This window comes from Anthonomus grandis, chromosome 5 (assembly GCF_022605725.1).
Source record: "Anthonomus grandis grandis chromosome 5, icAntGran1.3, whole genome shotgun sequence".
Taxonomy (NCBI): domain Eukaryota; kingdom Metazoa; phylum Arthropoda; class Insecta; order Coleoptera; family Curculionidae; genus Anthonomus; species Anthonomus grandis.
This window is the reverse complement of record NC_065550.1, coordinates 8270903-8296725: the sequence shown is the minus strand read 5'-3', so window position 1 is coordinate 8296725 and position 25823 is coordinate 8270903. Positions and strand designations below refer to the sequence as shown.

The 25823-nt window shown below is 34.1% G+C and overlaps 1 protein-coding gene and 1 non-coding gene across 6 annotated transcripts in view; both read left to right on the top strand.

Moving 5' to 3' along the window:
• LOC126736790 (F-box/LRR-repeat protein 20) overlaps positions 1-21859 on the top strand; it is an 87129-nt gene extending 65270 nt beyond the window's left edge. For 3 of the 5 annotated variants that reach the window (XM_050441328.1, XM_050441331.1, XM_050441329.1), the window contains exon 11: positions 650-21859. In XM_050441328.1, the coding sequence (XP_050297285.1) occupies positions 650-749 (100 nt within the window). In that variant the 3' untranslated portion in view covers positions 750-21859. The remainder of the gene's footprint in view (positions 1-649) is intronic. The other 2 variants (XR_007660772.1, XR_007660773.1) reach the window with 1 other exon arrangement.
• Positions 12051-12132, top strand: Trnal-aag (transfer RNA leucine (anticodon AAG)). Its single transcript has one exon. It is a non-coding gene; the product is annotated as a tRNA-Leu (tRNA).
• Positions 21860-25823: the final 3964 nt, after the last annotated feature.

Below are 25823 nucleotides of genomic sequence, written 5' to 3'. Positions count from 1 at the left end.
TATTTCATCAAGACAATGGGTCCGAAAAGCCACGAATTATGATTTGAACTGCCTCACCACACTATCTACATTTTACCAGAAGAAGTTGGCCACAGAACTTCTTTTTGTTCCATAATTTAAAAATTCGGTCAAAGGATATTTTCTTCAAATGAAGAAGCCATCACATAATAATTTTGGGTCTACCTGCATTTTGTCTTAAAAATTCAAAATGTTCTTCGATGTTTATGAGGTGCACAGTTTTCTGTACTTCCAATATTGACGCCCAAACTTAAATTAAAGAAATCGGGTAAACACAACACAGCGCCGATAACTAAACTAAGTAGCATTTTTTAATAAAAATATATGCCACTTAGAGAGTTTTCAAGTGGACCGCGAGTTATCAAATTTCACAAAACCCAAGGAAATGTCTAATACTTGTTTATTTATATAATTACTTGTTTATAGGGTTAAAGGGATGGGAGTATCGTTGGAAGAAGTGTACGCCTACAAGAAGACAGTCTTGTACCTTTGTTAGGTCGAAAACGTTTTGTACCACCATCGTATCATTAAAAAGATATTGTAGTGGTTATTAATGTTATACAGGTTATTAATGTTATTCATAACCCATAGTATTTTTCATTGTTATTAATAAAATGTTTTCAAATTACAGAATCACTTGCCTAGTATCAACGTGCATGCCTATTTTGCGCCGGTCACGCCCACCCAAACTGGAAACACCACTAGACAACGATACTGTCGATGTTGTATGATACTCTGAGGACGGCGCCCCTCGCACGGCTCCCCGCCTGCTCCATCGTAAGATGGATCGGGCCTAAGGCGTGACATCACGCTCAAAGTTTGCCAGTGCCGTACTTATGTAAGACGTAAATTTTAAATGTTGCTCTAGCGTTACGGAGCTTTTGGACAGCTAGTCATTAGACTTTTTAAGGGATTTTGCACTAGTACGGCATCAGTTTTTACATCTTAGCGGTTAAAATTAAACTTTTGGGGCCAGTCAGGGGCAATTATTCGAAATTAATAATCAATATGTATATTTTTTAGTTAAGGCAAAAGATGGCATATGACTTATGAAAATGCGATAATAGGATTTTTTTCATTTTTCAATTAATTAAAAATAATATTTGTTATTTAATTTCGATAGCTTTGGCTTAAAATAAAGGTCGATTAAACTTTAATTTAATCGTACATCGACTTACATGGGTAGTAATTGTAGACAGTTATATTTTAAACCTTTTTTTGTCTTAGAAATTTTTTTTTAAATTGAGTAGTTTTCGAAAGAAATAGAATGAAAAAAATTTTTGAGTAAACCAAAAATCATCTATTCATATACATCCTTTTTGTAGGCTTTTTTGAGTTCTATACGTTGAAAATGTTTGAAACAGTGAAAAAAATAATTTCAGGACGACATTTTGGAAAAAAATAATTTTAGGTGATTTTACGGAAAAGATCCTGGAATAAAAATTCTAGGCAATTTAATCATAAACATTTTTTGTTTCGGATAGTTTTCCCTAAAACCCACAGTTTTCGCAAAAAATTTATTACAACAAAATTTTGAGTTTTCCAAAAAAGTACGGGGAAAGGGATCGCAACTTTTTGTTTTTGGGCCTTTCATCGATCAAAACTGGTTTTAGATCGTCTATAACAGTTCTTGTAAAATCTTTTGCTGTTAATTTATCCGGAAAGCTCATAATTTTATATAGTCAAATGCATTTGCAACGCAAGTGTCTAAAAAGTAAAACAAAAATGCAATGCCGCCATTTGTTGCTTTTACGGTCTATTTTATAGCATCTAATAGTTGATCAAACTTATCGACATATTGGAATTGTAAGCAGTAAGTGCTTTCGGACTTGATATTTGCATAGTGGTTCTATTTTTTTCTTTTTTTCTTTACAGTTAACTTCCGCATGGTCGTGTTATGATAATTTGATAAAATGCGTATAGATCTTTTGTGTTCCATTTTAGTGCCAACAGTGGCACTAAAATGAAAACACAAAAATTGGAACATAACTCATGTTCCAATTAATATCATCTCTTTGAACCTACTTCTGCTATTTGAACTTGGCTAAATACTTGCGCGTCAAATTTACTGTTCCATCTGCTTCCACGTTGTTTCGAACTTTGCCTCAAGTCAATGCTATTAAAAAAATTGTCAAAACATGATTTGATGGTTGTTGTTTTGGCATATATTGTTTAATTACGCCTTTTCTCTTAAATTTGATTATTGATTACGCCCAAAACTTCACTTGATAAAAGGGCATCTTTTAATACTTTTTCTCCATTTTCTTACAAAGTCCTTACAGAGTTATCGTTTTTTACAGAGTTATCGTTGATATGTAGATGTCCTAAAAGCCAACCAAATCGGTTTTGTGGCATGAAGGAATTAATATAGCTGTCGTGAAGATCAGGTGCACTAGTCCAGTAATCTTTATAACTTGACTGATGCCTAATACTCATGAGTAAGTGTATTCCTAAAAATATATTTGTTTCATTAAACATAGTTTTTTTGTATGATTTTTCTGGTATGCATTTGTTTTTGTATCTGCTTTGCCTTTTTTTGCATTTTTTCTTGAAAAATTGATAACGGGTCATCGTCGTCGGAAGAACTTTGGCTGATATCGATATCATTTAGGTTTGTGTTGTCATCAATATCTGTGTTCAATTTTGAAACATCACCAGGCGGCATGAGGTATGGATATCAAAGTTCTTAGGCTCTTTCCGGCTCATTTTCGAAAATAATCATTGTGTGCCATTTCGTAAAGAAAAATATATATTAAAAAAAATAAAAAAACCTACCAGAGCGGTGGCACAATTGTTACACGATCATTAAATTACAATGAAATTTCTAATTATAAATATTATTGGTTGGCAAAACAACATTTTGTACTTACTTACTATAGCATTATCTGGTGGCGCATAATGAGCGTTATGGTTTAAATGCTTCATAATTTTTTAATACAATTTTAAAACCATTATTTTAAAATAAAGTCTAACCTGGAAAATTACGAAGGTGTCCTCCATTTTGTGCTTCACAAAGTAGAGCTCTTTCCGAAACATGTTGCAGGCCTTTTCATTACGAATATTATTTTTCAATTCAGGGATGATCTTTGGCCTATTATATTCTTCCTTTTAAATAGACCCAAAGCAAAAAAATTAGCAGTCAATTCCGGTGAACGCGGCAGCCAATTAAAATCGCTCCTACGCGAAATAATTTATTCGCCGAAGATCTGCCGTAACACAACCATTATGACTCATGGAGAACGGGGCGTGGCACCATCTTGTTGAAATTCAGGGTGGTTTACCATAACTGATCTCAAAAAAAATTTCAAAATGTTACTGTAGTGAAAAGCATTGATGGTAACGGCAGCATTTTTGAAGAAATATGGTCCAGTGATCTATTCGGACGATACGTCACACCAAACACTGTATTTGAGTGGGTACTGCTCTCGGTAATGAAGTACTCTTGGATTCTCTATAGCCCATATCCTGCGATGTTGTTTGTTTATAAATCCATTTAAATTCTCCTGTTTTTTTTGCTGCAACGCAATAGCATCAAGCCAAGCAAGTTGTGCAAAACGTCTCCTGGTTGATGTTTCTAGACTTCCATACTCTCCGTTACAAGTTCAATATTTTCGGCGGTATGCACTGTACGTGGCCTTCTAACTGCAGGGCGGTTCCTAACTGAGCCTTGTTGCGACCAGGCAATTTATTGTTGGCACTGAGGGTCTAATCGGAACATTAAAATATCGCCGATATGCACGCTGCTTCAGAATCCCTGAGTTTCCCCTTTTAAAAATAAAATTTAATGATTTTTTTCGTTGTTCTATTGTGTACTGTTCCATCTGCAAATCCCCATCCTTCTTTACATAATTCTGAAGTAAAAAAATACATTTTAAAATAAAAAAGTTATAAAGCATTTAAGCCATAACGCTTATTATGCGCCACCCTGTACAAAATATGTCGCAATATTTCAATCAAAAATCAACATAAATATTATAATGTTTAAAACTACACACACGAATTTCTTGTAAATATAGACACAAATATAGATGAATTGAATTGAAACTCTTTAAAATGAATTAAGGTTTATTGTATAATATGATAAAAACGTAACAATCAATAAAATTTAAATTAATTTCTTAGCAAACCAAAGTTCAAATTTCAAAAATGAAAATGTTAAAGGAAATTTATTGCCCTACCAGAAGATGCATATTGAAAAAATAAGGTTAAATGCTTTTCTCGCTAAACGGTTAAAGTTATACTGATGGAATTTGTATATGTTCATGTAAGTATACGAGTCAGGATTTTTTTTTCTATTTGAAGCCGCGTTTATTTATGTGTGTGAGAATATAGATTCCCAGTATATTTTGAGCAGTCTGCTATTAATTCATGTAGTCTATACTCTATTTCAGAAGTGTGTAGAGCAATAAAACCTCATTAGGTATGCAAAAGTGGTATCTGGTGATCCACCAATATTTTATGCCACTACCTTAGTTGGGTATTAGTTTCAATGTAAAATTCTTTCTTTTCGTTGATTGCAGGTAGTGCCACCCGGTTTTGGGTCAATTTATGAGTTTTGCCCATTGTTACCCACTGATAAACATTGAAAACGGTTCGCCAAAGGCGTGCAACTGGGACTTGTTTTTTACCTTATAATTAATGTACTTAAATGCTATTTTATTTTAGAAAGTTACTTTTGTTTAAATGGAATAATATATTTTTTTCACAAATTTATTGAACATAATATGTAGAGTAAAACAGTTGAAAATGTCACTTTTGGATCTGGCACTTTTTGAACAGTGTATAACAATTTTAAATTATAATAGATTGTAGTCTTCTTCGTCATCTGACGAACTGTCATCACCTCTTGACATTATAATTAAAGGATCGACTGTCTGATCGATGAGGTTGTCAAGATCCCACATTTTGTCCTCTTGCTTAATTACATGCTGGACTGCTTTTCGCCAATTCTCTGGTGTCGCTTCCGTAATGGCTTGATCAAACAGTAGCTTAACATCTTTCATTTTAAAAGTCGTGTTTTGTCTTGCTACAAATCCTTTTACCTGCGCCCATATCAGTTCTATAGGATTTAGTTCGCAATGATATGGCGGTAAGCGCAGTACAGTTATATTATATTCTTCGGCTATATCTTCCACGGCGTATTTCATGAAACGAGTTTTGTGTAAGTTTGCTATTGCCAGCAGTTCTTTTTTTATCAAATTTGCTTCAAACGCAATACCTTTTGCAGTCAGCCAATCGATAATTTCTTGCTTTCTCCAACTTGAAGTTGGCGTCTTCTCTATTCGCCGTGAATGATAGCTTGCGTTATCCATAACCACCACCGGATTAGCCGGAAGAAATTTTATCATTTCACCAAAATAGTCCTCGAAAACGTCTGAGTTCATGTCTTCATGGTAATCTCCTGTGCGAGTCGACTCAAAGGTTAGCAGACCTTCTTTTAAAAATCCCTCTTCGCTTCCAATATGTGTGATTATAAGTCTTTTTCCTTTTCCCGAAGGTACTTTAATACCCGTAGACAGGCCTTCTATGAAAGCTTGGCGAGCACTGGTTATATTTTTGTCTTGCCACATTTTTTGGACTATATAACCTTCGTTAATCCACGTCTCATCAAGATAAAAAACTTTCTTTTGCTCCCTGCGGTACTGCTTGATACTTCTCAAGTATTGTCGTCTCCAACAAACAATTTCGTCGCTCTCCAGTAAAAGTGCTTTGCGGTTATGCTTTTCCCAGGCAAAATCCATATTTTTTAAAGTTTTCCATAAAAGTTTTCTACTTATCAACGGAATACTGTCATCTCGGCCAAGCTCCATTAAAATTTTGTCTAGGGTGGGTATTTCCTTTTTAAAATAAAAAGAGTGAACTTTTCTTCGAATTATACATTTAGCATTTTCATCAAGGACTTTTTTGTAGGTCGTCCTGGCTTTTGCTTGGGAGATTCCACTTGACCTGCTACTTTTCTTTCCCGCAACAATTTGAAAATGGTGGACTTTCCAATTCCACTCATTCGAGAACATTTTTCAACAATTTCTTGCACAGTAAAACTAGGGTAATCGTGTTTTGTGCAATCATGTACATTTAAAATAATAACTTTTTCACTCAGCGATAATGGAGAATTTTTAGTACATCTTTTCGTTGGACTGAATACCTCCATTTTTTAAATATTGGGATAATAATATTGTGACAACACTACAGCGTAGTAGTGACTACTAACGTTTAAAATATGATTTAAAAGTATTTATAGTCTGTATATATTACCTGACCCCATTTTTGCATGTTACAAAGCGTTAAAAGATAGGTACCTATACAAAAGGATTAAAAGTATTTATTTAGTATTTAATCTCTTTCAAAATAAAGGCATTTAATCCGTGAAAATTAAATTCATAAATATTATAAGAACCTGCGCCAATGAACTACCACGAAATGTAGCCAAACAGAACGGAATTCCCCAGTTTATTGCTCTATACACTTCTGAAATAGAGTATAGCTACTTTACCCCCAATAACGTTTTTTTCGACCTTTGGACGCCTTTTGCTTCTAAATAAACTCTAATGGAGGGTCATGTCGTTTTCAATTCGTTACATGAATACAAAATGTTATTATCTAAATAATATACCCTTACTTTAATGTTTACTAATCTACCTTCATAAGTAGTTACCTTACGTAAACTTTTAAACGTTAATATGAAGTGTATCATCATGCTCATTCTCTCATACTTGCAATACTTGTAGTGGAATCTTTTCAAAAACAAAGAAATTATTTTATGCATCTTCATAAGAAATATACTTCTTTTGCCTAGAATATACCTCAGCTGGGAGCGAAATAATACGCTGTTGACGGCTGAGTACCAAAGACAGAAATATACGAATAGTCCGACTAGAAAGTTGCACGATCGGGAATGTAAAAGATAAATAAATGTATTGAGGAAAAACTATGTATGCTTGCAAATTTTTGAATTGGAATCATATGTTTCTGTTATTATATAGGTATTTTTTAAAATTTGTGAGAATTATGAATTTATAATGTAATACAGGGTGGCTTAAAATATTTACCCTAATATTTGTCGTCAGTTTAGGAATTCACCCTGTTTAAAATATAACATACTAAAATTTTAGTTTCCTAACCCGACATTTTTACTATAATCTAGTTGTGATATGCGTAGGATGTTAACTGTTATTTATTGTTATACACAATGTATATTAACATAGATTTTTTGACTAAAAACTTTGGTATGACATAATCTGCTGTGATTTTTAGAATTAATAGTATTGTAAGGCAGCATATTTTATATCGATTTTCGGCTTTTAAACTTTTTAGTTATATGCAGACCCGTATCTATATGGAGGTAAGTAAAAATTGACCAATATGTAAAACTAAATTTACAAGTTTATTTCCGGTTGATTTATTGTACGAGAATGAAAGCTTCATGTTATGTAGCAAGAAACACAAAAAACTCTAGATTTTAACAATCTTTGTAATTGGATTTTTTTTTTTAAATCCTGACTGTTTTGTGGAAGCTGGATCGTTACATTTAACATGCGTTTATTACTGATAAATCCATAAGTTTGAAATTAAAAACTAATAACTTAAATTAATGTACTTCTTAATACGACAACTACATTTCGTTGAATGCGGCGCATTTAAAAGCCACGGCCTCGAAGTAGCAGCTAATCGCGGTTGCCAGTGTGAGATTTATTTCTCGTAATGATATTTCAACTCTACATACAGGACTCCTTGAAGGATGCTAGAAACTTTCAATATTAAACACCATATGTTGTCTCTCACTCTACAATTTATTGTCTTCGCGGAATTATTGTTTTTGTTGATTCGTTTCATGCTCGAAAGAAAATACATACATTTTTGTAACTGGTCGTTTAACCCATTGGCTGCTCAACATAACCTATGCATTTCGCCCCCACGCTAAACAACTTTTTATTTTCAATCAACAAAAAATGTATGTAAATCGTCTCTTTCCTCACATTTGCCTTGCTAAAATTTTGGAATTTTCTATACGCCCTTTCCAATTTTCCATTTTTTAGGGTTTTCTCTGGAAAATGCTGGGTAACAGTTTCTTGTCCTAGAACACGGGTTTTACGAAGTTCCACCCCAAGTAGATACTCGATAACCTTCAATCTAAAGTTGTAAAGGTAAAATGAAAATCCTTCCGTCTCCTTCCACTTATTTATTAAACATTTAGTTAATTTAAAATTCCCTACATGTTTCGGACACAGTGGTGTCCATCATCAGGGGGTAAAAGGTTTAAAATTGGTAACAGGCACACGCCCCAGGGTCTGATTACGTATCAAAAACCCTCCATCATTATTGTTTTAATTTTAAATTAAAAACAATAATAATAAATGTATAATAATACTAAACAATAAAAAAGCACGTAAATTTGCATAATTTTCTGATTCGATGGATTAATATTAAAATAAAGCGCGAATGTAATTAAAAGTGCTTTTCGTTTATATCTGTCATGACGCAAATCCCAGGCTATTTTATAATTTCCATCAGTTACTTGAATTGATTCTATCAATGCCAACGCATCCTTCTCCATACATGAACGGAAATAATAAAATTTTTGAACATCTGATAACGTCGCATTATCTTATACTAGATCCTTGAAACCATCCCTAAACTCAATTCACGCATCAAATGTACCCGAGAAATTGGGCAGTTTTAGCGCTGGTACCTAATTCAACAACTTGCGATCGAGTTTAAATCGGCGCCGAACCAGTTGAAGATTTCTGTGTTGGCAGACCAGGTGAAACCTGTGCATCGAACCCGCTTTTCCACTGTAGCTTTGAAAAAGCCCGAAACCTTGATGCAAATTTTTCCCATTAGACATAATATTAAGTCTCAAATTATCACGCTATTCATATTGTAAAATAATTTCGTCATCTTTCCATTTTAACAGCTCAATTTCATATTGTTTACGTATAATTCCGCTAAAAGTCTTTTTATTTTAAATAGCCTTGCCTCAAGTTCTCTTGCAATTTCGTCGGTGGAGGACGTTGTGCCAGAATAATGAATATGCCTAGTTAACACCCTTAATAAAACCTCTTTCTTTCTTTAAGACGTAGTATATACTCAATTGAAACATGGGAATAACAATGGGAACTGAACACCGGTACGATGGTAGAAAACACTCACCCAACTCTGGCACTATGGCGGATGTCGTTGCCGTTCAATCGTTTGCTCGTTGTCTTTAACTTCACTATCGCTTGCACTTGCTAATTTTCGGTATTATCCGACTCGTTTGGGCCAAAATGTTTTGTGGAAACTCGATCGTTATATTTAATATATGTTTATTACTGGTAAATACATAAGATGGAAATTAAAAAGTAACTTAAATTGTACTTGTTAACGACATGAATGCGCTATGCAGTGTTGCCAGAGAAATGTTTGTAAATGTACTAGAATACTGACCCAAAATGTACTAAATTATGGAACTTTCATAAGTAAGTCGCAGCTGAGGAAAAGCTGATGAAACATCTAAAAGGCTAAAATATTTAGCACCAGATTGTTGTGAAAACTATGACTCTTGTGTAGGAATTTTAAAAAAATTTTGTCTGACGGCTTTATTTAAATTCCTAGAATCCATGCAGATCCTAATATCATTGTTTATTTATTTTACCTTTAACCCTGTCTCTTAAGGCTAGAGGGATTTTCCATAAGGCTTTTACTAATAGCATTTTCAGACAAGGAAATGGAGAATTCTTTCTAAGGAGAATTCCAAGAGATTGGCAAGATGACAAACCTAGAATTGAGCAAGGTTCCTTGGAATCTAATATGTGAAATAGTATATTGTCAGTTTAATCTTCAAACTTATAATCTAAACAAAATTTCCCTAAGGCACCAATTTTATGGCCTGAATAGGAAAACAACCTACAACGCTTAGACAATTTTTCTCTTGGAATTTTTAAAGCAAGGTGTTAACCATAGTTCGACTCTCTACTTTCATTGTAGTCTGAACTTTAGAAAGAAAAATGTTTTTAAACCACTCAGTAGCATTAATGTCTGAATAGTCCACACAACATAGCCACTATTTTGTTCAGAGCAGTCAAATTCACTTAAATAGTCTGTATTATAAGGCTTACTAGAGTCTTCCTGAACTTCATGTCTATTTTGCATTTATGACATTGAATCCGGTCCTCGTCAAATGTTTGATATATGATTCATAGATGTATCATTTGAATGCTGTTTTATTTTAGGACTATTCTTTGGAGGCTAATTTTCTTTTTGGATTGTCTGGCTTTTCTTGTCTCCAAATTTTATTATTTTTTGTTGCTTTATTTATCTCTAAACGAGCGGCTTTTTCTCTTTATGCGGCACTATAATTTGATTCATCGTCGTGGCATTTTGATGGCATGTTTTGCTTTCTTGAGCTGTCGCTGAAGAGTTCGAAGTCACAAGGTGAACTTCTGCGTACTGGGTATCTCTTGGGTATTGGTTTTATTTAAATTCTCTGGAATTTCTGTCACCCGAGATGGCAAGACGTCTAAATCTGAAATTACATGCCTGTCAAAAGCATATAATGGATGAATAGCCTTTTTGTGCAATCTCAAGTCGAGCACACCGTGTAAATTCTTGGGAGACAAGTGCTGAAATATCAAATTGTCAATCTTATGTTGTATGTAGTGGAGTGCTTAGCATGTGAATATTATCTACCCGTGCAAAGAGAATAACCTGCAGATCTTTGTGGCTGCTGTGGAATTTGTTAAGGTCCTTCGCAAAATGCTTTAAGCATATTAAGAAAACACTGCTGTCTATCCAACAGTTTGGCTGAATAACACCCATTGCTTCTTATGGAGCTCCAAATATCAATCGACCATTCATTCCAATTGGCTTTAATATTAAAAGAGCAGGAATGAATGAGCCAATAACATTCATTGATACCATAACTGTCACATTCTGGCCTTGCTCAGCATATAGCTCAGCATATTGCCTATTTGTTTCTTACCCAATTGTGCTAGAAGTTTTTGGGTTTTTTGAACGCATGATACACCAGTTTCGTCTGCATTAAAAATAGAGGAAGGCGATAACTTACAGATGTTTATGAGATTCTCCAACTTATCATAAAACAAACTCACTCGAATTTATTCCAGTTATGCAATATCAGAAGTGAATCGAACGGCTGTAGCCGAACTTGTTGCCTTTGGTAACCGTTATGATAGATCAGGATGTTGATTTAGGATGTCATGGTAGAAATCCTTTACAGCTGTTTTTTTATATTAAGGAAAAAGTCCATTTGGAAGTGGAGTTAATATAATATTGAAAAGTTAGTAGGGGAAGTCTTAAATTAAAAGACTTCCCCTACTAACTTTTCAATGTTTTATGTTTAATTGTCAAGTTTTCTGCCAGATCAAAAGCTAGTCTAAGAAATTCTTTCTTTGTCATTGGCATCAATCTGCTTTCCAAGTCTTTGACATACTTGACTAACAGATCGTGATAGTTTCTGGAAAAAGTTGATGCGTCTGCCGATTTTTTGTTTTGTTTTATTTTTACTTCCAAACCTAGGCGAAATTGAGCAAATCGGTCACTTGGGTACTGTTCGGATAATTAAACCTAGTCGCCGCATTCCGAATACGGTGGTTTTCCTGTATAAGGTACCTCACAGCCTTAACCATCTGCTTCTCTGTCAAGCTGCCCCTTGTTTGTTGTGCGCTTTCGATTCCCATATTTATTCTGAAACAACAAGAATAATGATGTTAATTTATTGCCAGTTTTTTTAGTTTTATAAATATACTAGGCTCAAAAAAACTATTTTTTGCAAAGAATAAATATTTTGCCGGACTGGTCAAAACTGCATCTGACCTTAATTTGTAATTTTTACTAATACGAACGTATTTTTTCTTGGATGTATCTTGTCCGGGACTACCCAAAATGCATATCTTCGTCAAAGCTTTGTGTGGTTTAACTACGTTGAACCACACAAAATATGTTTTTTAATTAACAATTTACAAATATTAATTATATAATTTTAAAATTGTATAATAATTATACGATGGATATCTTGCGTCTGAGGCAGCATAGGTAGCGTGGCCGAGCGGTCTAAGGCGCTGGTTTAAGGCACCAGTCTCTTCGGAGGCGTGGGTTCGAATCCCACCGCTGCCACAACTTTTTAATTTTTAATACCGCAAATATTTGTTTTTTACTTCCGATTATTATAATGGGCACTGCCAAAGTTATTTTTACATTTTTTATTTTTAAAGGAAAATCCTATTGATGCATGTTTGCGTGATTTATTAATGAGCTGCCTTGCTCGTGTTTTTATAGCACTTCTTAGTGTTTTCGTTGCCTCGTTTAGGGCTTGTTCAGCAAGATGCTTCAGATTATGATAGTGAAGGGATAAACAACAAAAAAGTGGGAAGGCAAAAGACTTGTTTATTATTTTTTTTTTTAATTATGTGTCATAATCTGGAGAATCAAGGAAATTTTTTAGACCCTTTGGTCCTCTGTTGAGGTTTAAAAAGTTAAGTTATTTTTTCATCGTTTGTTAAATCAAGGTTTTGTGTGAATTTTATGTGAAAGTTTTTAATGCTCGGGTCTCCGGATTTTATTTTTAGATCTGTTCTGATTTCTCTGTTTCTTACAAACCACGGAGAAGATGAAGAGTTTTACTCTGGAAAGTTTCTAGTTCCTTTTGGTTTGTTTTGGCTGATGCCTTAAAAATATTTGAACCACTAAGAAGTTTAGGTCTTATTATTTAAACGTTAATGATTTTTTTCTTTTTGAGGGATAGTTTGCTTTTGCAGCTCAATAGAGGATATATAATATTTTTGCTGTTGCTAGAGGCGTTTTTGTGGTATGGTTACTGTCGTTAATTTTAGTGTCCAGTGTCATTCCTAGGTATTCTATTTCTTTTTTCAATGGGATGAGCCCATTTTTAATTTCAAGATTCCGAAGAGGGAAGCTCTACCGTTAATAAAACAAATAGTCTCCATTTTCTCCTCGTTAATAGCGGCCTCTACACGTAACGTTTTAACCGCGCGCCTGCGGATTGCGCGATTGCTCGCATGCAAATTTGGACGGTCAAAACTGTGGCTCAAAAAAACTCGTAATTTACCAAGAAACTCTTGCGTTTGGTTAAAACTGTTTGGAATGAATAGCGAGCGTAAATCCTTACGTGTAAAGGATAAATCGCGCGCGATTACGTGACGCGTGGAACGAGACGTGGAATTTGTATTTTTTGAAAAGGTTTAGGATATGTTTCCTTTATATTATTTAATTTGTATATTCAAATATGTCGGTATCTGAGGAAAATAAACGTATAATTGCTATAGTGGCAGCTGGAATGGCTATGATGCCCAAAAAATCGAATAAGCGGAAGCGTAGTATTTGGGTTAAGGATTACCGGTAAGACTTATGTTTACTTTTTTATATGTAACGTTTGTAACTATTACTTCGTTTCTTCATCAAAATAATATTACAGGTCCCTCTATAATGATATTCCATTAATTCAACATTTGTGAGAAAACTATCCTGAAGATTATAAAAATTACCTAAGAATGGACAATTTTTGTTTTGACTATTTGCTGAATTTGGTAAAAGTGAGAATAATTAAAAAAGACACAATCATGAGGAAAGCCATTGGTGCCGAAGAAAAACTAGTTGCTACTTTGAGATTTTTGGCCACTGGGCGTTCCTATGAGGACTTAAAATTTTCCACAGGGATATCTGCACCAACTTTAAGCATTTTAATACCACAAGCCTGTAAGGCTATATACGAGGCATTGAAAGAAGAACATATGAGGAGCGCGCAAGCAAAAGCAAACAAATGCCTGAAATAAGAAACTGAGTTAAAGCGTAAAATGTTTTTGTTTGAATTGTAGAGATGTTAAAAGATGCAAACAAATAAAAAACCGATTCTGTACCATTTAGCAACAAAATAAAACTAAAGAGTTCAAATTATATTTTATTTTTAAAAGATTTTTTTGCATTTTTATTATCCATTTGTTTGGTTTTGATTGGGTTTAACATAATATGTTTGTTTTTGATTAGACTATTGAATGAGATATTTGCTTTTGTTTAAACCATTCAATTTTGCTAAGTTATATTTTATTGTTTTCGCAGGTTCCCAAAGCTGATAGTTAAAATTAATCTTTATAATAAAACAAAACTTAAGCAGACACAACTTTATTTATCTTCAAATATGCACACCAAGATCATTGTCTAAGCAGTTACATTCTGCGATATCTTCTTCTGAACTTGCCGATACTTCTGGCAGGGTTGCTCCATCATCAAGGATGTTTGAATACCAGTTTCTAGCAGAAAAACTTTCACATTCTCTCCATGTTTCACATATGACCATGTACTAAAACATAAAAACGTTTCCCTTTTTTTTCTTTGAGGATCTTTATTCGCTTTAAGTTGCTAATATTGTCTAAATTACGATATATTGCGGAAAGTACCACAAATTCGAATATTTTTTTCAAGAAAGTCTAATAAGGCTGAAGATATTTCAAGTGATCCCCTACCAGCCTGATCTTCTGTCCATGTATAAAAAAATGGTTCTTTGGAGGATTGGTCAACAACACAGAAACAGTAAAAACTAATTTGACGAGAATAAAACGCTTGCTGGATCGGTGTCTTTGGTAAGGGCTGTACTTGTTGCAAAATAAAAGCTGCAATTTATTTTTGTTTGCAACATCTTTTTCACTTTTTATTAATTTATTTGCAGTGATAGCCTCGTGCAGTATGTACAAACATCGCAAGCAGGCGATTTAAAACCAATGTTAAATTGTGAAAAAATTCTCTGAAACATTGTCCTAGACACCTGAAATTCAGGAGCAATAGATGCGTTATAGATTGCACGCAACTTATTTTGCGTCAGTTCACTATGCAAATAAATTCGTACAGACGTTTTTCTATTATAATGTGATTCGCTACCTTTTAAATTTCCTATGTACTCTTGCGCTTTTTCCTTTTTTTTTAATGATTTATGGTCAACACGATCACCTCCTCTCCTTTCTGCAATGCACTCTCCAGATTTCATTAATTTGCAAAGGTTATTTAATCTATTATTTTTTAAACAAGTCAAATGCATAAATAATTTTTTACACACAGTAACACTTTTTCCTGTCTGCGTTGGCACACAATATTTAACGTTAAACGAGTGAGGTTTAACTCGACAATTTTTTTGATGTCTATGTTTCTTTTTAATATCTGAGACACTTATCCAATTCGCAACTTTGTTATCTTGAGCAACTTTACTCCCACACGATTGCAACTTTCCACGAATTACCAAGGCCAATCACCAGGACGAACTTTACTGCATGAAAAGCGTGCTGAATTATGAGTACATCCCACAAAAACCTTGGAGGTCTACAAATCCGCGCTTTTTTTGCTTGTTCTCGCTTAGATTCTTTCTTTTGCTTCTTTCTGCTACCTTTTGCTGCTTCCCTTACTGTCACTGAAGCCTCGTCAATCTCCTCCATGCCAAAAAACTTAACACTCACACTTTTATTTACTTAAATAGGTACTTTAGAAAAACGTACTGACTACTGTTTCAAAACAAAAACACGTGAAAAATAAAAACATCAAACGAACCTCTAGCCCCAAAGCGCGTAAATCAAACTTCCGTCACCTGATCAATTTTACCGGATTCTGATTGGCTGGTAACATATGTTTGCTTTTGATCGGGCGCTACTTGAGCATTTGTTCGTTTTTGCTCAGGCCAGCAATGTTTAACATATGAAATGGTCCGGATTTATTTGCTTTTGGTTAGGTTACTTTGAAGTTTTGTGCATGTGGCTACCATTACTAAGCGATCCAATATTTAACTCATTTTTTTAAATTTGATCATATGTTTGCTTTTGCTTGGGCGCTCCTCATATGAAGGTAATAATGTAACGTTTATTACTATAAACATACGAAAAATACAAGAATGACAAATTACAATAATTGTATATTCTCATAATAATGTTTCACATTATTTTGCAAACTGTGTTCTATTTCTACTTCACTACTATTTGAATATGACGGAAATGTTACTCCACCAGGGCATGGTGTAGGGGTCGGTACGTACTGATTTTGAGACGTTGATGAGCTTGCAGATGAAAAACTTCTTAAGTTGCAAGAGTTTTGGCATATATCTGTATTTTCAGATAATTGATTTTTTAATCCTTTTAATAGTGCAGAATTTATTATGGACTCTGCATATAGTAATTGATCAGGTTGCATTCTTTGTAATTTTTTGGCAATATTACAACCTATGGCGTCAAATTCACTCATATTTTTTTGGGACGTCAATGCCGTTGTGCAGACTTTCATAAATTCATGCTGGGTCTCCTCAATTGTTCTTTTATTTATTGGTTTTTTAATAACAAGTTTCTAACGAAATTGCCTTCATTTTCTTCTTCCTAAAAAGAATAAAATATATCTTAAAACCTTATGCTCAAAGAGAATTAGACGAGAAAAAACGAATTTTTAACTACAGATTGTCGCGCGCCAGAAATGTAGTGGAAAATCCATTTGAAATAATTGCTTCTAGATTTTAGATATTCCATAGGCCTATTACTATGAAACATGAAAATATTTGTTATGTTGTTCTGGCCATTTGTGCCTTGCATAATTTTCTTCGTAATCGCTCCACTTCTTATGTTAGTGCAACAACTTTTGATAGGGAAGACACATCACATAATTTGTTAAAAGATGGTGACTAGCGAAATAATTCAGTTAATATTACAAATATGCAAGTAGATCTACAAATCCAACATCTGCATCAAAAGAAAACAGGGACAATTTTAAATCGTATTTTAACAGCGCCCAATTCCTTGGCAAGAAGAAATGATTAAGTTGGGAAAATGTTAGTATACAATAAAATATGTTTGTTTGGAAATAAATAATACTTACATCGTTTTTCTGTTGATTATTATTAGGCTGTGACGTAGTAAATACGTTAATATTAGATTCTTCACCATATTCAGATTCTATCAGATCTTCGATACCATAGCACTGGTGTATATAAATCATCTTGCGACATTCCAGACTTTTTGCTATCCTTCACTTTTTTTAACTCTTTTCTAAACGGGGATCGTTTTAGACTTCGTTATTAGACTCTTAGAATTTTTTTAACAACAAAATCTTTGTTGGCCTTCGGAAACACAGCTTCTTTACAGAATTTAACGAGTTTATCATAGGCGACATTTTTAAGATTTCGGTTACTGTATTCCTTGCTTTTTATTTGCCAAAGGCTTGGATATTCTCGGTAAATATTAATAAAATCTGTAACAGCTTCTTTGCTCCAAGAACGACCATTCCGACATAACGCGCTCCCAAAAGAAACAGTTCAACTGGAACAAATATGTATTGTCACACTGGGGGTTGGCCCGGTCTAGGACAAGGCCGTTTGACGGTTACAAGTATGTAACTGGGACTTTAAGGTACGCTTTAGCATTGAAACAAAATATATAGTTCACTAAATACCTTGTATTAACAGCAAAATATAATTATAACGATTTAAGTGCAGTTACCCAAATAAAAGAGCTAATTTGACAAGAGATAAACTAAGATCGACATAATAGGATTAATAATTTAAGTACATAGGAATGTGTAGAGAATTCTATAATTAAAATGAAAGTAATGTTACGTAACTTAATAAAGTGACAATAATTGTGATCTTCTTCGATATGATAAAATGTTGTACTTACATTATTATTATTCTTGGAGCAAACATTTCACAAAGCTTTTCCGCACTGCTTTCGGTTACCTCCTCTTGCCCGAGACCCGGTCGTAACTACCTCCAAGTTTCGTTCGTCGTACCCTAGTGTTCATTTTCTTTGTCAGCAGAATTTCGGGTTTTTTCCAAACCATCGTTCTGTCGACAAGGTACTTTTGCAATCTTTTTACGATGGAAATGACTTGGACGATGGAAAGCTGGCCTCCAGCTTTATTGTTAACAATCGAAATCATGATCGAAGAAGACCCAGAAGAAAAAAAGATAAATTTACAATTAGTAAGATCAGAACAACAATGTACCTAAATAACATATAATTAATTAGAACTGAACCCTAATTATTCATTAAATTTTAACTACAATTAAAGTAACTATCGCTTTTGATGTCCACATTTTTTAAGTCTTTTACCACAAAATACAAATATAACTTCACTACGTAGTATCTGAACACAAAATGTCTTCAGCATCCGGATCCGGTCCATAAGGTGGCGACGCGGCGGCGTTCATAGCGTTGTCGCCTGCCCCTCGTCTGGAACGCCTACAGGTTTGACGCCTCCATGTGTCGTCCTAGGACACTTTCACCCATGTATGTCTGACTCCTCGTCTGGAACGCCTACGGGTTTGACGCCTCCATTCGTCCGTTGGCAACCCTTACGACATCACGTGACACCCCCTTGTATGCCTGACTTCTCCCTTGTTTTGTACCAGTCCTTCAACGCCGTCGGTTTCCTGGAGCCTGTAGGCAGAGACTCCTTCATTGCAGCTGCTGTGGTGTGACAAAACTTTTTGGTTTTTGTTTTGTACCTTCTTGACCATTTCCAGTGAGCTCTCCCATAAGCTTACTGTGTTTTACGGATGGCCCCTGCCGTATCTTCAGCTGAATCCATGATTCGTAATGTTGGCATCCCCTACTAGAGATCATAGGTTGAACACTTCAACCCGCTGCTGGTAGCGTCGTGAGTTCGGGCAAATTTGGACTTTGACCATTGGCGCAGTGGTAACTTGGCATATCCTGTGATGGCCCTAGCTCTGGCATCACCCTGTCTGCGATTGGGATGGTCAGGACTGACAAGGCAGTGCGCGGATGTAAGGTGTTCCTGTTTGGCTCTGGTTCTGGTTCCATCGGCTACTGCGTGTGGTTCTGGTAGGAGCGTACCATTATTTTCTATTCAGGTCGAATTTGTACGTGTGGTATCTCATGGTATGTTTACATGTAAAGAAAGAACAAAGTGTAAGTATGTGCTATTATATGGTGCTTAATGGTTTTATATTTAATCATTTTGATTTTAAGTTAAATCTTTATATTATATCTTGAGAAATTGTTGACTTACTCGCAATTTTTGTATTATATATTTTAGGATAATTTAACTCATAATCAAATTTTATTTATTTTCCTTTGTCTCAGATCTTTTGAAGTTTCTTGTATTTCGAGTTTAGATAACAAAGTGTTTTATTTACAGAAAACCCAAAAAAAAAATATTTTTTATTTATTAATTGTTTATCCCCGCTCTTCTAAATAACTTTTATTTATGTATGTCTTTTTAACTTTTATAGATTATTAATTAGACCCTTTCTTTTACATTATTTTTAATAATATGTTTCCTTTTTAGCTTCTACTTAAATATTTATGTGTCTTAGGCTCTATCTTAGGCTGTCCCTCGCCTACCGGCGATATATTTATAATATTTCCCCATTATCATCTCATTTCAATAAATTTCATTTCGAATATGTATATACGCGCGTAAATCAAAATTATTTATACGTTTTCTGATGTGATTTGCAAATTACTATGATATTTATCCTTAAATTGTTTAAATTGTCATGACTACAATTAAGGCTTAAATAACATGGTGAACTGTATCATCTTCAGAAGGGCCCCAGTATATACCAACTATATGTAAGCTTACGTAAAATAATAAGTAATCATTCTATTTCAATGCGTTCTATACTAGCATCTACTTTTTTACCAGGGGACAGTGATAAAAGGCTAGCACTATTTTTTATATCTAGCCGGAACCTTGACATGGCGTTTGGTTCGACGCTCGGTTCGGGGTGATTGTCTGGGTCGGGGATTGAGTATAATATTGCTTCGTCAAATGTTTTTGCACTTCTAATGGACATGGGATTTTGGGTTGTAACTGAATTTTTTGGTTTGTTTTTGAAGTATCTGAGCGTTATATATAAGTAAATAAGAATAGAAGGAAAAGTAAACATGAAGTGTAAATTATTATATAGAGAGCCTCGTGATTAACACTTGTTGAGGGGCTTTTTTCATGACAGTCTATTTCTCTACGTATTTGTGGAACTGCCGCTACTATTGCTATTCTATTTTGTTTAATTAGGATGTACTCTACCAAGATTGAAATAGTTTTGTTCTAAATTAGAAAAAATTAGTCCCCGTAAAAGCTATGTGTATCACCATAAGTGATTACATTTGGATAGTTTTTCTCTACTGATTTTAGAATATTCTTTAAGATGTTATCGCTGGATGTGAGGTTAAGATGGGGTATCTCTAGTGTCCAATTTGTATTTAGGCATTCAGAAATGTTTTTGTAGAGTGGTGGGGTACTAATAATGTTGGGATTGAGGATATAGGAATTTAAATTTGACCAGGTTGCAGGTATTATGTGGGTTGCTATTGCATTGGTAGTGAAGTTTTCTGGACACGGGAAATTTTCAGGTATAATAATTGCATTGCCTACGCTGAGGTGGCATTTACATGGGAGGATAATTTTGATGGAGCCTTGACGTACTAATATCGTGTCTAATTTCTGAGGGTTACTTTTATCATAATAGATGGTCATTTAATTTCTGATATTGTCATCGATGTTGCTGAGTGGCAGTCCATTGGGCAGTATTGGCTTAGTTCTTTTACTGTTGCCCCTTGATATAGGATTTTCGCACATTCAGGCCCTTGTAGGATGTCTGCTGAGAATCTGGGTAAATAGCATAATTTATTTTGGTATGGCTTACATGCATGATGGCCTGTCCCCGATATTTGTCTTAAGTCGCTCTCGTTATTTCCGTTTTTGGACACTGCAATGTATAGCGGTTGGTGGCGTATAATACAGGTCTGGTTATACCAAACAAAGGGTGTGGTTATTAACTCTAGTAGTTGCCAATTTCTATTTTTCTTAATTATTGGAATTTTTATGTGAACATATATACTTGATTTTGTAAAGGAACGGTCACATATGGGCATTTCGAAGTATGCTGCTAGTTCAGATGTAGGGATGGCCAGTCCTTGTTCTGAATTTGCGATTTTTGACTCGAAATCCTCCAGATCCCTTTTTAGGACTTGCGGGTTGACAATTTCTGCTGGTATTTTATGGTGTCTACATGAATTTATGATAGCTTGTCTTCTGAGAGCCCTTACTAGTAATACCATCCTTTTTAGGTTTAGATATCCGTTATAGAGGTTTGTCATTATTAGTCATTCCTGTTCGTTTGTCGTGTTTGCCACCTTATCTTCCAGTTGTTTAGTGAACCTCTCTATGCTGTTTATCCTTAGCTCCGTGTCCGAGAACGTTGCTGCGACTAATTTCTCATAGTCTTAAGTGTTTGGAGTTTTCGCTCATTTGTTTTACGGTATCGGACAGATCTCGTCATCTGAGTTTTCGACCATATTTAGTTTTTGCAATGTTGCCACTCCGCAACACCATGATAATCCTGAGCCTATAAAGTCTAGAGACCTCTTCGCTCTCTTAGAATATTCGTTGTTTCTTAGTGGTGCTATGCCCTAGTGTTCTTTAAGTAAAGTTAATTCTTTGAAGAATGCTTTATTTAGTCCATTTATACTATTTATTACAAAGCATTCGTTCGTTTGCAATTGGCTGCATTTGAGATTTCCTACATCCATCGTGTGGTCATCGGTATCCTCGGTCCATTCCGTTTCAATGGTACTGTAGCTTCATAGATTCTTGTCGCTGGGAGTGGTTTCCAATAAGCTCCCGCGCTTACCTCAACTCTGTAATCTTGTTCTTCCTTCATGTTCTGCGCCTGATTTAGCATCATAGTGATTAACCTAATAATAGCATTAAAATATATTTTTTTAAATAATAATAATGGGTTGCAATATTAGTAAAGAAACGGTGCAATCCAAAATTAATCGAACAGAGCAATATATCATAAAATTATTCGAAAATTAACGAAACTTTATCGCCATTTAAAAAAAAAAAAAGTGTATAAATTTAACAACGTCGGCAAACAAAATTTTGCGCTTACCAACTATCAGTTTAATCTTCGAGCTAAACCGAACGGCTTCCACTTATCACCAAATAAAATCTCTCCCACAAGGAATGTCAACACACTACCACAATTCAAACAACTCTTCGTGATACGTCGAGACATATAAAAACTCATTAAACGTACATTAGAAGAATAATGCGTCTCCGTTTCATGGCAGGATTCGCACCTCCAGACACTATGATATTCTCCTATAGTCCGTAACTAACTAATAAAACCATAAATTAAACATAAGTTAATAAGCGCTCTTCGATAAATTCGCAAAACTAACAGTAATTGGAGAAACATGTACCAACTAAGAGGAAGTTTTACGTTACCAACAAAGTCACTAATACGTGATGTATAAAACTTTTAATTATGGGAAAATAATATATATGTATATAATTTATATATATAATATATATTATTTTATTAATATATCGATGTCTTGTCACAAGTAAAAAACCTACAAAAATATACAAATAAATGTCGTTATACTGTTAACGCTAATGAACGAGGACGGCATGAAAATGAAAGTAATGTTACGTAACTTAATAAAGTGACAATAATTGTGATCTTCTTCGATATGATAAAATGTTGTACTTACATTATTATTATTTTTGGAGCAAACATTTCACAAAGCTTTTCAGCACTGCTTTCGGTTACCTCCTCTTGCCCAAGACCCGGTCGCAACTACCTCCAAATTTCGTTCGTCGTACCCTAGTGTAGATTTTCTTAGATTTTCCTAGTGCAGAATTTCGGGTTTTTTCTAAACCATCGTTTTGTCGACAAAGTACTTTTGCAATCTTTTTACGATGGAAATGACTTGGTTATTTCATCATGCAATCAGGAAATTGTTTATTACACAATTATTGGGTAAATGACCTGGTATACCGAACGAATATTTTTGAGTGATTTTTATATTAATAAAATAAAATTTAAAATGTTTTTTAATGAATTATCTTGGTTTGACAGTATATAAAATAAAAACATGATCTTTTTATTTCGCTCAGTTAAAACCTTACGTGTAGAGACTTGTCGTCGAAAATCGCGCGTGCTTGTTCAGAGAGAATCACGCGTTAATTAACTCACTAGCTCGAAGATTTTCCTTTTTAAAAAATTTATTTTACAAATAATATTACATTAGAGCTTAAACTACTTCTAACGTATTCAACTGACTGACTAAACAATGGGTAAACAAAGAATATATAAACATGCAATATGATATGCTGAGCTAAGGGCTTTCCATAGAGGTAACTCCTCCCTTGTTAGACAGAACTACCACTTCAAAAGGGTAGTTGAATTGGAGGGCTGGAACTGATGGCTTCTTCTTCTTTCTTCTTTAGGCAATAAATCTTGGTTCTGTAGATAAATAATAAATATGTACAAAAAATAGCAATTAGTACATATATGAACACGGTCCATAGGCTTGGTGTTCTGGAAAACTCTGGATACGATGAATAATCAGGAATGGATTCGATCCGGTTTCGAAAACTTTGTAGTTCATCCAGCTTGATATCTTGTAAATGAAGACTCAAGTTAAGGATGGGCACTTCTGTAGAAACAGACTGGAAATCGGGAAATATTATTGGTTGTTTGTCCACGTCGATTACTTTTTGGAAATTAGTGATCGATAGGTGAGCGACTTTGAAGTTGCATCTGCTGGGTAGGTTTAACAGAAAGCTTCCAGATAGTCTTCGAACTTCCTTCTGTTGGTGACAACTCAACTGCACCATTTCTTCTTGAGGGAGTACAACGATCCAATCAAATGATTGATCCAGTTGATTGACTATTGATTTTGTGAGACTAATATCAACTTGTGGGCATAAGGTGGAGTTGATAATTTTTGGGGTTTCAAGTAAGCCTACTGCGCAAGAATTTTGGACTCCGAGATCTTTCAGGTCATCTTTATCGCAAAGGAAGGTTCCAGGTTTAACTTTTTTGCATGGGTCCTCTCGATGAATGTAGTGCCATTGATTTTTTATTAAATATTTACTTCGCGGTATTACAACCCTAAACAGACTCTGATGCCTTATCGGTAAAGAATAAAGATGATAATATTCAAATAAGTTAGGACTAATTATAGGGATTCGAAGCAAATATACAATTCTATTGTTAAGAATAAAGCTATCTACATTTATAATCTTTTCAAAATTAAATATTTCTTCAAAAGTAACTTGCAAGGGCATACTTGAAGTTCCTACGATTTTTTCAAGGTTTTTTAATTCGGTTAAGAGATCTTTCATATTTACAATGCTGGGATGCATTAATCCAAGCCTAGAAAAGGTTAAAGAGTTTTCAACATCTTGCAACACTGCATCAATTATTTCATATAAGTTTATTATTTGATTTAAGATGTCTTTTATGAAAAGCTCATATTCATGTCGTGTTATAGCATTTTCTACAAGTTGATTTATATGTTGAATTTTGATCGCAAGAAGGTTTTCGTTATCGCTTATCTTATTAATTGTAGCATTAAATTTTTTTATAATGCTTGTTGAAAGAGAGTTTTGGTTTAATAAGTTAGAAGCCAATTTATTTTGATTTTGTTGCAGTTCTTTAATAAGTTTATCATAATACTCGCCATCGCTAGCATCTAAATTGCCTGTAATTGCCTTAAAAATAGATCCAGCTACGTTTATTATGCCTCTTTTAAATCGTTTAGAATTCGGGATTAATTCTCTTATTTTATTTTCTACTCTTAACTTAATTAATTGTAGAATTTTTAAATAATTACTTGTATTATTATAGTAATCTTTATGAGTCATTAAAGCACTTGTTACATTTATCGTTTGATTATTTAATTTATTTATTTCGTCAAGGATGGGGTTAAGGTCGTAGTAATGTATTAAAGTGTGGGTGTATTTTGTAACTTGAGCTGTTCCTAATCTGTACGGTAAAATTCCTGGGTTATCTGCTACCTGCGTTATCGTAATTCGGTTGTCATTTGCGAGCACGATCGTCGCAGAGCTGAAAGAGAATAATTGTGCTTTTAATCAAAGCTGTAAAGTTTTTTTAGTGGGCGTCTTAAATTGCTCATATGTATTTTACCGTGATTTTCGGTCGTTATTGTTTTGCGGTTTTCATTTACTGTTTCAATATTACAGGGTTTTGTAAATTTATCTGATAATTTTTGCCTTTGATGTTTTTTTATATACACACTTTGATTAGGCTGAAATAGCTCGGGCCCATCGCGTTTTTCATTAATTTTTCTAATTAATGTTTCCTTATTTTCAACAAGTTTTTTATTTAGATTTTCGTATAAAAGACGAGATTTTTCTTTATGGGAATTTACATAATCCGTTAAAAGAATTTGATCCAATCTTATATCAAAAGGATCACATGGAGAAATGTGTCCACTTATCACTTCTATGGGTTTAAATTTGGTTACCGAGTGAATGGAATGATTATATGCTAGTAAAGCATAAATCATTTTTTTAATTATAGGGGTATTTTTAAATTCTTGATTATTAAATAAACGTATATGCTCAGATAAAGTTGAGTGAAGTCTTTCAATAACTCCATTTGACTGAGGATGGTTAGGTGAACAGAAATGTAATTTAATTTTATGTAAATTAAGAAGTTCTGTAAAAATAGTGTTTTTGAACTCAGTACCGTTGTCAACTATTATTTGTTTAGGTACACCGTGGTGACAGAAAAATATTAATAACTTGTCCACAATTTCTGTTGCAGCTAAAGAATTAAGGGGGTACGCTTGAGCGTATTTTGAGAAGCTATCAATTATTGTTAAGAATTTAACTTGTTCTAATGTGTAGGTGTCTAGGTGTATTATTTCGAAGGGTTTCGATGCTGTTGGCGTTACATTCATTTGCATAGTGACCGGGTTTCGTTCGTATTTACTTCTTTGGCAAATTTCGCAATTATTTATATATGTTTGGATTGT